This window comes from Anopheles moucheti, chromosome 2 (assembly GCF_943734755.1).
Source record: "Anopheles moucheti chromosome 2, idAnoMoucSN_F20_07, whole genome shotgun sequence".
Classification (NCBI taxonomy): domain Eukaryota; kingdom Metazoa; phylum Arthropoda; class Insecta; order Diptera; family Culicidae; genus Anopheles; species Anopheles moucheti.
The window spans coordinates 97,188,048-97,201,610 of record NC_069140.1 but is presented as its reverse complement, the minus strand read 5'-3'; the positions used below and the strand labels follow the sequence as shown (position 1 = coordinate 97,201,610).

Genomic DNA, 13,563 nt, shown 5'->3' with positions numbered 1-13,563 from the left:
TAAAGAATAGTTCGTTTCTTTTCGGTAATGATTACGGTTTGTTTAAAATCGGTAATTATTATCATCGAGAATGTGTTATCAATAGTACATGCAATAAAACGTTTGTCAATATCACTGCTCAGCTGTGCGCTATCTAATCCGTGTCAATCACGCAGGAGAGCAGGTCGCAGACGATTGTACGCTTCAGTAGATCGTTCAGTGCGGTAAGGTAAAGATCCACTGTGAGGATGATTTTCCAAACAAGTAAGTATCGCACTTGTATGATTCTTTGGCCCTTTTGGAATGATAATAACCATTAGATAATAGTTTTAACCAACAAAAAGGTGCTCACTGCATGTGTGATTGCGACGGTGATAACGGTTTGCGCTATTGTGGTTCCGATTATAGTCGTCAACTCGTATGATGACGCACCCACTTCGAAGAAATTCTCCGGCCGGGAAGTACTCGATGAAGTGCCACTTATAGATGGGTAGTGTTATAGCCGTAAGGACTGTTTGGTGGATTTGTCAACTAACCCACGCTTCCATTCACAGACATAATGATCTTCCATTCAGCATATACCTAGTGGAGCGGAACTTAATCAATCGCTTTAATCTTGACTCAAATCTCAAGGAGCATCCCGTCTGGTCGGCTGACGACCGAACTCACACGGATCTTCCCCGCTTGCGTCAGGGGAAACTTGGCGCCCAGTTCTGGGTGGCCTATATCCGTTGTGCAGACACGGAGTACAAGGATGCGGTCGCACGCACCTTGGAGCAGATTGACGTCACCAAACGCCTCATCAAGAAGTATCCGAACGATTTCAAGTACGCCGATTCCGCGGATGGAATTATGGAAGCCTTCCGGGAGAAGAAACTTGCCTCCTTGATTGCCGTTGAGGGTGGCCATTCCATCGATTCGCGACTGGCGGTACTGCGGTTGTTTTACGAGCTTGGCGTACGCTACCTGACACTGACGCACTCCTGCAACACTCCCTGGGCCGATGCATCTCCGGTCGATGATGTGACACCACCGCCAGCACCGTCCCAGTTGAACAACCTGTCCGCTTGGGGACGCCACGTAATATGGGAGATGAACCGTCTCGGCATGATGATCGACATATCGCACGTCAGCTATGGTGTTATGAGGGACGTACTGCAACACAGCCGGGCGCCCGTTATCTTCAGCCACTCGTCCGCCCATGCCGTCTTCGAGCATCACCGTAACGTGCAGGATGACATTTTGTGGGAACTGGGCAGAAAGAAGGGGATTGTCATGGTCAACTTCTATCCTCTGTTCGTCGGAGGAAACACCATCGACGATGTTATCAGTGAGTGGAATGGAAGTGAGTGGGTTGTGTCTGCGTTTATAAAGAGTCTCTCCTTTTTGTACGATCCCATCCAGAACACCTGAACCACATTCGGACGCTGATCGGTGTCGATCATATCGGGCTTGGAGGTGACTACAACGGCGTGACTGTTACACCGGAAGGTCTGGAGGATGTCTCCAAATATCCGGACCTGTTTGACATGCTGGCGAACGGTGTGCTCCGTACGGGTGAAACGTTTGAACCGTGGACGAGGGAAGATCTTCAGAAGCTGGCCGGGTTGAATCTGTTGCGAGTTTTCCGCGAGGTAGAGCGCGTTCGGGACGGTTTGGTGGACGAGGAACCGTTTGAAGACCTCATTCCATACGAAGAATTCGAACGAGCCAATGTGGCCGATCAACCGTGCATGTCGGACATCGATATGCACAAGAGCTTACAGAAGGAGGGAAAGCGACTTTTCATCACACCAGATCACGTTTAATTCCCTTACGAAAAGCGGTTCTTTCGAACCTGAATGGATGTAAATAAATTTCAGCGAAACGAAAGCGAAATCTTCTGCGTCACTATGATAAGACCGTCGTTTCCGTCTGTTCCAATATATCCCCTTTGCTGACAGCCAATTGTCATTCCGTATCACTTTACAACCCGATCGTCTTAATCGGCGAAAGATACCGTACCGGGCGCCTATTCTCATGCTTTATCGTTACGCGAAACGGCACGAGATGAATGATGATAGAGCGATACTTGGCAAGTTAATTATTTTACGACCATTATCATATCAGTGCTGACAGTGGAATGGGCACAAGCTGCAACACAGCGTGCACAGTGGAGCTGATCAGAGTAAAACAATACGTCGCACTACTAAGCAGGTTTAGTAGTGCCCGAGCCGTTGTGAGAAACGGTGCGTGAGTGCTGGGGGATAAAGATGTCTTGTCTAGCGAAAGGTAATTAGCGTGTAGGCGACAAATTAAGGGTTGTGTTTGATTGCGTCATACAGTGCATAGCGGTGGATTTATTGGAATAAAACGATAAGATATTGAGTGTATAATATAGAAGACAGCTTCAACAGTGTTGTTTGTGTATAATATGCACTGGGTAACAGATTTACGTGAATACCGCAAGATGTACATAGTTTTGAAGCAAACAATTAATGTGCTTGTGTGCTATAGATGCTTTGTCATGATGCAAAATGAATGACATCATCTACTACTGCGACACTAGTATGGAAATTAGTGGTTCTATTAGTCTAGTACATTAATAAAACAGAAAGAGAAGATGTGGAGTGACAGAAATAGTTTAAAAAAGAAACGTCAATTTGGCATAGAATAAAAAAAAAACTACTTAGACCACTGCGATTGATTTCTGAATTTCTTATTAATTACTTTACTTTCTAGTCATGGCGTACAAAAAAACGTTGACAATGGGGGTTTTGATATTGTTTGCCGTCCTGGCAGTGGCAATAGCGGTCCCAATAGCCACAAACACCGACTCTGACAACAGTGTTGTGCCGCAAGTAAACCAATTTTTCGGACGGACAGTACTGGACGAGGTCCCACTAATTGATGGGTTAGTAGTGCATCTTCTGTTGAAACTCGTGAAGAGTTAACTAACAGTAATTGCTCTCTCCGTGTACACTCTAGTCATAATGATTTGCCCTGGAATCTGTACAACTTCGAGCGGAATCAGATCAACAAGTTCGAGCTTAACAGCGACCTGAAGGAGCATCCCGTTTGGGGACCTTCGACTAGCAGCCACACGGACATACCGCGCCTAAAAGCGGGCAAAGTTGGTGCCCAGTTCTGGGTGGCTTACGTCGCCTGCAACAACCAATACAAAGATGCAGTGGAGCGCACGCTGGAGCAGATTGATGTGATCAAGCGCATTGTGCGCAAGTACCCGGACCACATGAAGTACGTCACGTCGACGGAAGGCATTATGGAAGCGTTCCGGGAGCGTAAGATTGGTTCATTGATCGCGGTCGAGGGTGGCCATTCGATGGATTCCCGATTGGCGGTGTTGCGGATGTACTACGAGCTGGGCGTGCGATACATGACACTGACCCACTCCTGCAACACACCGTGGGCGGATGCGTCACCGATAGACGCCGAACCGGAAGCGAAACTGCGCAACGTCACCGACTGGGGAAGGAACGTGCTGTGGGAGATGAACCGGCTCGGCATGCTGGTCGACGTGTCGCACGTCAGTCACGGTGTTATGGTGGAGGTACTGGAGCACACGAAGGCACCGGTCATCTTCAGTCACTCCTCTTCGCACTCCGTATTCCAACACCATCGCAACGTGCAGGACGATGTGCTGAAGCAGCTCGTCCAAAACGGCGGTATCATCATGGTGAACTTTTACACCGGTTTCATCGGAGGCAGATCGATTGATAATGTGATCGGTAAGGGGTTTTCGTTGTGGGGAGCGTACATCTTCATCAACACTTGACATACTGCTTTCGTTTGCAGAACATCTGAACTATATTAAAGGCATCACTGGGCCGGACCACATCGGACTCGGTGGAGACTTTGATGGAGTGGATAGTGTGCCGATGTTTCTGGACGACGTGTCCAAGTATCCCGATCTGTTCGACATGCTTGCCGATGGAATGCTCAAAAACGGTACCACCTTTACGCCATGGACACGCGAAGATCTGCGAAAGCTGGCGGGTGAAAACTTGTTGCGAGTTTTCCGCGAGGTGGAACATGTGAGGGACAGCATGGTGGATGTGGAACCGTACGAAGATCTGATACCTTATCAGGATTTCGTTGATGCCGGTGTCGCCGACCAGCCATGCATGAGTGATCTGGACATTCATAAGCAATAAAGGGACCGTTTTATGTTGCCCTGTCCGAAAAGAAGCTTCCCTTTAAGCCAAGTACGATCAAGCACAGTAGAAACGGTTCCAAACGAACAATTCAACCATTTCCGAAAAAAGGCACATGCATCCATTCGGTCCACATAAATCATGGCCAAAATTCAAAAGAGCTATTTTTTGGGGGAAGCAACACATTCAGCAAAAGCAAACAAATCCCTTCAATCCGACCAGAAAATGTGCAACTCTTGCGCATTGTTGCCAACCCAAAACTCGAACCAACCCATTGTAGGAGCGTCCTTTTTAATGGCCGTCCTAGTCCTTGGACGCACACAGTGGGGTGTCCGGAATGGAAAATTTCTGACCCTTAAAAAAGAGACTGTGGCTCGGATGGAATCGCAAACGAAACGAGTGGTAGGCCGAGTTCCTGCTGACCAGTTGCACACGTACTGGACTGAGCAACAACGAACAAAAAAGGATCCCTTTTTCCTCTTCCTCCATTGACTGTCGGGACAGTTTTTCCGGATCAAATGTGTGTTGCTGTGTGCGCTCCGGTCGGGTAAGGGTTGTGTCCACCAGAATGAGTTACGCAAGCTGGCGAAGGTTACAGTTGACCCTTCGGTAAACCCTTCCGTATATTCTTTGTATTGCTTTGGAACAAACACAAAGCGTCCATCCGGGATGCGTAACAGCAGGACACTAGACCGGGTCTGGTCGGCCATATTGCACAATGGACAACGAGCATAAAAACGGACGATGCGACGAATGGGACATTATTACCGATTATCGATCCCAAATCGGCACACTGGACAGGCTGCGTGTACAGTTGTGCAGTTTCTGCTGCACACATTCCAGCAGCATGCTGATTTTCTTGGGCTCGTACTCCTTCCACAGCACAAAGCGAAAGGATAAGGGCACCCGCTGATCGTAATGATCGGGAAAGGGCTGGCAAGCAGGGAAAAAGGATGTGGAAACCAGCATTCTTCAGGCGTCTGGTAACCATACGCAACCAGTTTTAATACACCAATTCGGTATGCTACGGGACCGAACTGTAGCTTTAAAGTCAACTTAAAACTTGTTAGCGTTCCGAACGAAACGTTACTGGAGCGACAGCGCACCACACAAGAAACAAGTTAATTTAGAAAAATCACAGATGGATTGTTCCGTTACTCTTTTTTTGCATCATAAATTATCATTTCATCACGGTTAACCGAGAGCCATACGTTTCCTGCTTGAAGTACTGCCGAACAAGCTCAAAAAAAAAAAATCCGGAGACGCTGCATATCACTTCCAAAATGTCTTTTGGTTTCGATTTTTCTGCCTTCGTATTTTCAACTGACGAAATGAAACGACACATTTGTGCGTCTTCTTAACCAAGAAGGTTAAAATAAGAAACCTAACACTTCGGTTTTTATTTTTCAAGGACGAGTTACGGCTGGAAAAGGCGAAAGGAAAGCAATAAAAAATTAGCCACGCAACGATGAGTTTCATCTGTTTGTGCGCGAGCGCGAGATCTGCGTTCAGTTCCAACCCTGTCCTGACGGTTGAAGTGGCCTCCAGCGTTGGATAATTAATTATCAGGCCACAAGCGATCGATCGATCGATCTAGCACTCACGAAACACTCGGGAAAACAGGGAAAATGGCCAAATCGCACAAGAAAAGTGAGAGAGAAAAAAAGGATCGCGATCGGGTTTCTTGGAAGAGTTAATGATTTATTGTGTACGAGGGAGGAAGAGAAGGGAACAAACCAGCGAGGATAAACCAGAAACCGACACCACTGTACGGTGCGTGGTGGCATGAAAGGATGCAGACGTAACCGGCACAGGGAAGAGAGTCATGATCTAGCGCCTTCGAAAGGATCCCGCAAGAAGCAGGCAGATGTTTTCGTCCATTGCGTTACGTTGGGTGAAGGCGAAAAAGAAACTATGTGTGAAAGGATAACACTCATACTTCCTTCGGTCGTGCGTTTCGATCGGACGAAAAATTGATGATCACTTTTATTGATTTTGGCCTTTTGTGCTGTGCAGGAAGGATGGCGTGTTGGGTTGCGATAAAAGTGCTTATGCTTTGAACGGTTTTCCCTTTCGTTTGCGATGTCTAACCGGTGTTGAATGTCACCGGTATGAATGATGCTTGAGATTTGAGGAGCGAAGCGCTCAAAGCGTGACGAATGAAGTTTTGAAGTTTGTTAGAGGATGGACGGCGAAATCTGCTTCAGAAAGAAGGTTTAGCATGAAACAGGATTAAAATCACATCTGAAGAACCTTATCGTGTTGAGTAATTTAAGTTGTTGAGGGTGTCTAAAAAAGGAGTTACATCTTACTGGGAATCTTTGAAGTTCGAATCATCACACAACTCATTCGAAGTTATTAACATCGTTTCCGCTCTGCTAATTTTGAAAACCATCCTCCAGTCGTCCAGGAAGTTATCTTTCAACGAGTAACAATTATAAAACTCCTGGGTTTTGTTTTACCAGGAGGCACCAAACACATGTGACACTATCCAACTTGACCCAGGAATAGACATCAACCTACACCAACCTTCACCTTCACCACTGCGAGTGAGAGAACTTCTCCATCAAATCGCCCCCCCCAGAGCCGGTGGGTGCCTCGGAACCGCTGAAAGGTCGTCAATTAGATCCGTTTATCGGAGACATTACTCACCATCAACTCGAATCCTTCTCAACAGTGCAGATAATTGAATTTGAACGCGTCGTGCCTTCGCCCGGTGTGGGGAGATCGTACGCGTGTGATGTACGCGTGATGAATGACGAACAGCGCCGGGGATCTTGTAAGATCAGCACGACGCTTACTCGCTCGCTCCCCTTTGCCCTGCCTGTCGCACGCATGATACGACTTCCCTGAGGGGAAACTCGACCCCAAAACCGGAGTCGGAAAATCTGCTATCGTATCCTTTTTTTGCCCCGGACGGAACTCATTTTCTCTCTCGCACAGCATCGGATCATTCGGGGTGTTTTGCAGAAGACGACACTTCATGCCGGCGGCACCGAAACTATCGCTACAGGGACGGCGCTGATCTGGCTGTAACCAGGCAGCCATGGTAACGGGTGGCGTGGGAACCTTGCAACAGGCTGGCACGGTTCATACAGCCGAGTACACCATGTTGCCATGTTCGGACTGTTCGAAAATAACCCAACCGTCGTCCGTCATTTTACCCCGGGCCATCCAACAACGCCCGGGTGTCCCGGGTTTCGGGACGTGTTTGTCAGCCGCCTATCAGAGCGTGTAATGTACTTTTCCTTCGTGTTGCGTTTGCATTTTTCCCTGGGAATTCGGAAGGATGTGGTGTTATGATATGAGAATGTCCATAAAACCCATGCTCATCACAATCATCGATCGATGCCTGTTTTCATTGGCCCGAGACGCGAATGCTTCAAAAATGTCGCCTTTCCGAGCGCTTCCGCAACGGGACATGCTCGGTAAAGGGGAGGGTCGGAAAAACTTGTCAAGGCTTCTAAAAAGCCGCCCAGCCCAGTTACCCAACAGAACAAAACGGAATGCAGAAAGAAAAGCTGAGAGAAAAAAGACTTATTTCGTTTTAATTAACTATTTAATCACTTTTTCGTGGCGACGCTACGCCGCAGGATGAGGTTTTGTCCACGGCGGAAACATCTGGGTGACAAGTGATCTGAAACCATTTCCATTTTGGTTTGGTGTTTTTTCCTCTAAAGGAACCTTCTAAAAGAACCATCCGGTGAAAGCATCCCGCACTCGCTTGGTGGGGGTAATTATTTTAAACATTTAATTAAAAATCAGTATAACATGACACGAACAATACAAAAAAGTCGATCGTATCCTCTCGGTCTAATGGATTGTTTTCCACTAACGGAAACAATTTCCATCGATGCAGCGGCAGTGGAAAATGATCAGCCGGCGCTAAGGAATTTCCGTTTTTGGAGTCGCCACAAACATGTGTGTCATAATAAATGGTGGCAGTGAACTAATCAATCATTGTGCTACAAAACCACAAAACCCAAAACGTGTTGCAACAATGGCATCTCATTCGGGCAGGTTTTCCAAGGGAAGTTGTATATGAAGATTCTATAAGTTTTCTTACTAGGATTAAATAGAGTCCTCCTTGTATAAGAATTTCGCTAAAGTAACAAATGTTTAAATGTCTGATAGCACAACATCATTTAGTTGCGATGGTTCTACACACTTTCTAAAGGCTTACGCACACCGGATCGCTTTAAAAAGCGTGAAACTCAACAACTAATCCGGACGGCGACAAAACAACCATTTTACACAAGTGAACACAACAAAAAAACGCACACAATCCTTCATATCAGCGGAACGAAACACATCCTCCCAAATTACAGCAACCTGCCGGAAGTGGCATCATAATCAGCTCGAAATTGGTCTCCCGAGGCACAAACGGGCGGAAACGCCAAAGTGTCGGAAAATGTGTGCCGTCGTCGTTGCGAGGAGGGCATAAAGAACCAACTATTTGTAGAAGCCAGCGAACAAAAAACAGCAGCAAAGGAAAAAAAGTTCGAACACTAACCCGCCACTAAAACAATCTTCCGTTCGTCCACGTCCTTAGTCCACGGGATGGAGGATGCCGCCAACCGGCACCGGGCAAACATCCGCCCTTGAAGTGCGGAAGATTAGTCACATTCAGCAAGTACCGGGTTTGGGCTGGTTGCGGGTGTTGGTGTGTCGCGCTTCTATTGGACCCTGTCGCCATTATCAAGCGGAAGCCTTCTCCAGTTACGTCGCGACCTTCTTTTTTTCTCCCTTCCATCTATTCATCTAACTGCCATGCATGCTGACCTCTGCTCAGGGGGTTTGGGTTAGCGCGCGACATATCCTTTCCGCGAGGCACCGCGCGCGCCGTATGTGTGTCCTTAGCTTAAAGGGACAATTGTGTTTTCGGCATGGCGGTTGAATGGTTGAGCAGGGAGTGCGTACCAGAAATAGACAGTAAAAAAAACCTTCCCTTCCTAGATCCTTTCAAAGATTGGTCCTTTAAAGAAAAAAGCAACCCCCGCGTAAAAACCGAAACAATCTTCGAGACACTGGAAACCGTTGCGCATGGATGACATTGGTTCTGAATATTCATGTTCGTGGAAATCGAGCGGTAGCTTATGCAAAACTCGAAAACACCCTACAGCCACCCTATTCGGCCCTTGCGGTCGGTTGCACATGAAAGACAAATCTACGGCACGGAAGAATCTCGAGCCCGAATGTCCGAAAGCGATGATGTCTGTGGCCTCCATGGAAAAACAGTCTGGAGATCAATATCTTAAGCTCACCACGTGGACATCCGCCATCCAGGACGGCGGTCAGGTGTCGGCAAAACCGTTTTTGTTGGTGTGATATCTCACACCTTCGTGCCGCGTAAGACCGCCTGAGATGCGTGTGTGTGTTTGTTGTTGGTGCCGGAGCTTGCGGCACCTTTTTTGGCGGGATCTGAAGCTTGAGCCGAAGCTGCGGATAAGCTGCGCTTAGGGCCGGGCTCCAGGGCTATGAAAAGTGAACTGTTTTCCTTGCAATTTCCAAAACAAATAGATCTGCTTACCGCACCGCTACGCAGGCCGAACGCTTCGAATCGTCGACCGAGATCTGGCCCAGTCTGTCGGGTAGCGCTTACACCCCGATGGTCTCAATTGCTTCGAATCCAATCCCTAGCCCGACCGTACGCTCAAAGCCGACAAAACAATACATCGCGCGGGTGTATAATCCTTTCTCCCGCTACGACCTGCTACCGTGTGCCACCGGGACCGTCCTTATAGTGAGTCACAGCGACACGGTTTCTTCGTCGTGGCGGTTGTGGCGGATTTTGAGGCCGACCACGGTTGAAGGGTTTCGATGCCGGCTAGAGACTAAAGCCGTTAGTTAGCGGCACGGTTTTTTTTCCTTTTGTTTTCATGCCGGGGCAAGGAACCGGAGCTCGAACGCAACCAGCAAAGCCGATTAGCCGGAGTGTCGCCTTGCCCGAAAGGTTTAGAAGCCACAGAAGCACACACGGGTCCAAGCATGGTGGACGTGGTAAAACCTTCGGCACAAGAAAAAAGGATTAAGGCATGGTGAAACCCGTCGATGTACTCCGGGCGCGTCCATGAAGTTGTCTCGTGGCGTTGACACTTACACTCGATTAGCGCGTTCCTGAAAGAGGAGTGAGCGTACCTTCGCCGGGGTCTATTGCGGGGTTTCAAGCCAAAGTGTGAAAGTTACCGTTTAGAACAGACTCGGCCTGTGCTGGTCACATGTAGTTGTCATATTTTGTTGCCAACAACACCAAACCAAAAAGGATTTCGAGGGGTTTCCTGCGTAACTACCGAGTGTGCTGCGTTAGTTTTTTTGTTCACATAAAAAAGTGCCCGTACACTCTTGGGGGGTTACGCAGTAAAAAAGTGTTGCCGACAGATACCTACGCTTGTCCAGCTAGGATCGACCGTTAGTTAATGCTGAACGAAATTTAGTCCTCAATCCATCTCTAACGACTCGTCCATTTAGACCACTCGGACCACTGGTACGGCCATGCTCGGGAGGCACAACATCAGACGCTTACCATTTGCGAGGTTGGAATCGCTTGTTTTTTGTTAAGCACATAAGATACTGCCCCGTTATTTTTTTCGTCCCCGGCCCACCTCCCAAAGGAAACCAGGCTGTTTTTTCGTTTCGTTTATCCAATTGGGTTTACCACCCCAACAGTCACCCTCGAAACCGAGTACGATCTCTTCGGTTTCATACCTCATATTTCAGCCGAACACTCCGTCAAGAGTGAGCCATTTATCAAACCCTCTGATAGCGCCAGCATTACTGACGGGTAGCGAAAGTGTGAAGAATGTCGACGTTTTTTGTTGCTACACCGTCTTTCGGGTCCGATCATCGAATCGGCCAACGCATGAACCCAACCAGAGGGTTGTACTAAAGTGTTGTCACTTTCACTGATTCGGTAGCAATCGATAGTGGCGCTTGCTGCCAAACCAGGGTCCAGGGTCCTGGAGCACTAATGCAAAAAAGGGGGAGGTGACATAATGATGAAGTCGTTTAGATTGGATGTGTTGCAAGTGCGATTTTTTAACGTTAATGCGATCTATCCGAGGAGATACTGTTTTTGTTTTGGCGAACCATTAGTCTGTTGTTTCCAAAGAGTAAGTGACAAGGAAATACTATTTTTGGTCACATGTTAGAGGTTATTCCTTTCCAAAGAATAAATATTACAATATTAAAGAAGAGTTTCTCAATTGTATTCCTCTAAAGATGAATTTTGAAGATGTCCGGTTCTAGCATCTCCAAAAGAAATGAATGACTAATGATGAGCATCTTATTATGACATAAAATAGATCAGCATGTCATAATAAATGCAATATATGTCTTGAAAGCAGAGCAAACACACAACCAAAGTTAAGACATTTAAAATATTGCTTTTAGTAGAAAGCATTTCAAATCAAAGATATTCTGTCCCACCATCACTTCAAGTCTCTCCAGTACTGTTCAACTCCCTAACACCATTTGAGAACAGCCAGATAAACAATTTCCCCAACCAAATACACTCTACTGGTGTAACAATCATTCACTGTACGTCGCTAAAAAATCTCAAGGAAGTGAGTTAATTTGACAACTTCGATGCTAAACTCCTTCCTAAAGTCTTACGGCGAGCGCTCGTACACAAAAAGGATACCGCATACCGACCAAAAGGTCCCTCGAGAGGAACGGAAGATAAATGTTTTCCCTTTTCATCTCATCTGCAAGATCACACCAACCAACAATGGACCAAGTACAGGCGTCGTCGACGTGTTCGTTGAGGTCCTGTGCCGCCTGCGATCGTTCTGCCACGGATGGATGATAAAAAAAAAGAATCGTTCATGATTTATAACCTCAAAAACTAATCTCGAGTGAGGCTGGTATGCGGTTTGCGTTAAACATGTAAAAAGGGGGCCAAAGAAAAACTGGCAGGACGGGATGGAAAAAGATACAACTAAACATAGGCTTAGCGAAGGATGCTGGTAACGAATTGTTTCGGTGCGGTAGCAAATAGAGAATAGGGACATGTTTTAATAGTGTACGAAACGATTCTTTTCCTTTTTTCGACAAGAAAAACTACTAGATTTATCCTTGTTAACCAAGCACTGCTGTAGGGCCACAGTACGAATTCGCCCCATTGTCGCTACGGAAAGTAATTGCCTATGGAGCGCAACCTTGTGCGAGGAAAATGAGAAACTTGTAATCGAATGTCATACCATACTTCCATCAACACACTTTTTCCTCTTTGATGCCTTTTGACTAAACATGGTCAAACGTCCCTCGTCAGGATCGAAGTACAAATATTTATCATACGGTCACTACCACCATCGTGAGGCATACAGAGCCACAACTAGGATGACATTATTATCATCAAATTACTTCCCAATCCGACGCCATCGCGACCGGATGCTCGTTAGATGGAGACGATGGATGGATGGAGCGTAAGATTATGCGCCAAACTGTCAAGACATTTGGCGCGGTACGAACATATGTGCCCTATGCAAATACGATTAAGCTACACATTCTACCCATCATCCATCTGCAGCAGGCTTTGACATCCTCTAATGAGCCTCCGGGCACGCTGAGACTGCGGTACGATGCGACCCCAATCCCGGAAGCTTTCAACCACCAACTGGACGGGATGATTAATCGATTCCGTACGGTTTTGTGGACCACGGGATCGATTTCATACCGGGCGCCACTAATTGGCAGGCTGTTTGCTTGCTTTGCTCTGCTGTGCGTGTGATTTCCATGGAGAGTTCCCGAAGCCGAAACGATGGGCAGCAACACCACACCACGGAGTTTTGCGGTTTGCTTTACCCCGTTCGGAATGTGCCGCGAAAGCGAGTGCCAGATGACGGCAGGACGGGTCCAAGACCCAAGAGATGACCCCGTTTGTCTATAGGGTGACGTTTTGTTTGACAGTTGATGGATTCGGTCGCTTGGTTTCGTACGGCGTTAAGTAGTTTTCTAACCCTTCGCAAGTGGATAGATACGGTCGACAGAAAATGCTCCGTTACAGTCCACTCTTCCAGCTGGAAGCGAGCAGGTTTTGTTTGTTGTTTGTCACGTTGTTTTCGAGACCCCTTTTCCCAAGTTCCAATCCTTCAACACAAACCACAGGAACAGAGCACACCCCCACACACCCTTGGCAAGGTGCGCCAGCCACAAGAGGGGTTATGAGTGATTGTTCGCTCGAGCTGTTTCTGTTTTCAATTGAGAACAAATTATTCGTTAGATTTGAAGTGGCGTGCGAACGGGGAACCCTTTCTACAAGGATCGATGAAAAGTCCGTACCACTTCACGATTGATGCTAAGTGGAGGGTTAACTGATCGTTTACGGTTGGAAAAGAGGGATAAAAGGGGTTTTAATAAATATTTTGCTAAATGGTCGAAATGTTTAACGTTTAGCAGACAAAGTAACGAGGAAGAATAATTGTACAGCATG

The 13,563-nt window shown here is 47.1% G+C and overlaps 3 protein-coding genes across 3 annotated transcripts in view; 2 read left to right on the top strand and 1 right to left on the bottom strand.

Moving 5' to 3' along the window:
• Positions 1-13,563, bottom strand: part of LOC128310620 (microtubule-associated protein futsch) — a 338,371-nt gene that overhangs the window by 180,015 nt on the left and 144,793 nt on the right. The window lies entirely within an intron of this gene.
• LOC128300537 (dipeptidase 1-like) lies at positions 228-1,787 on the top strand. Its single transcript, XM_053036637.1, has 4 exons — positions 228-243; positions 307-469; positions 534-1,309; positions 1,384-1,787. The coding sequence occupies exons 1-4, from the start codon at positions 228-230 to the stop codon at positions 1,785-1,787; spliced, it is 1,359 nt and encodes a 452-aa protein (XP_052892597.1).
• On the top strand, positions 2,206-4,133 carry LOC128310630 (dipeptidase 1-like). The gene is made up of 4 exons (XM_053047319.1): positions 2,206-2,250; positions 2,701-2,872; positions 2,947-3,707; positions 3,775-4,133. The coding sequence occupies exons 1-4, from the start codon at positions 2,232-2,234 to the stop codon at positions 4,131-4,133; spliced, it is 1,311 nt and encodes a 436-aa protein (XP_052903279.1). The 5' UTR covers positions 2,206-2,231.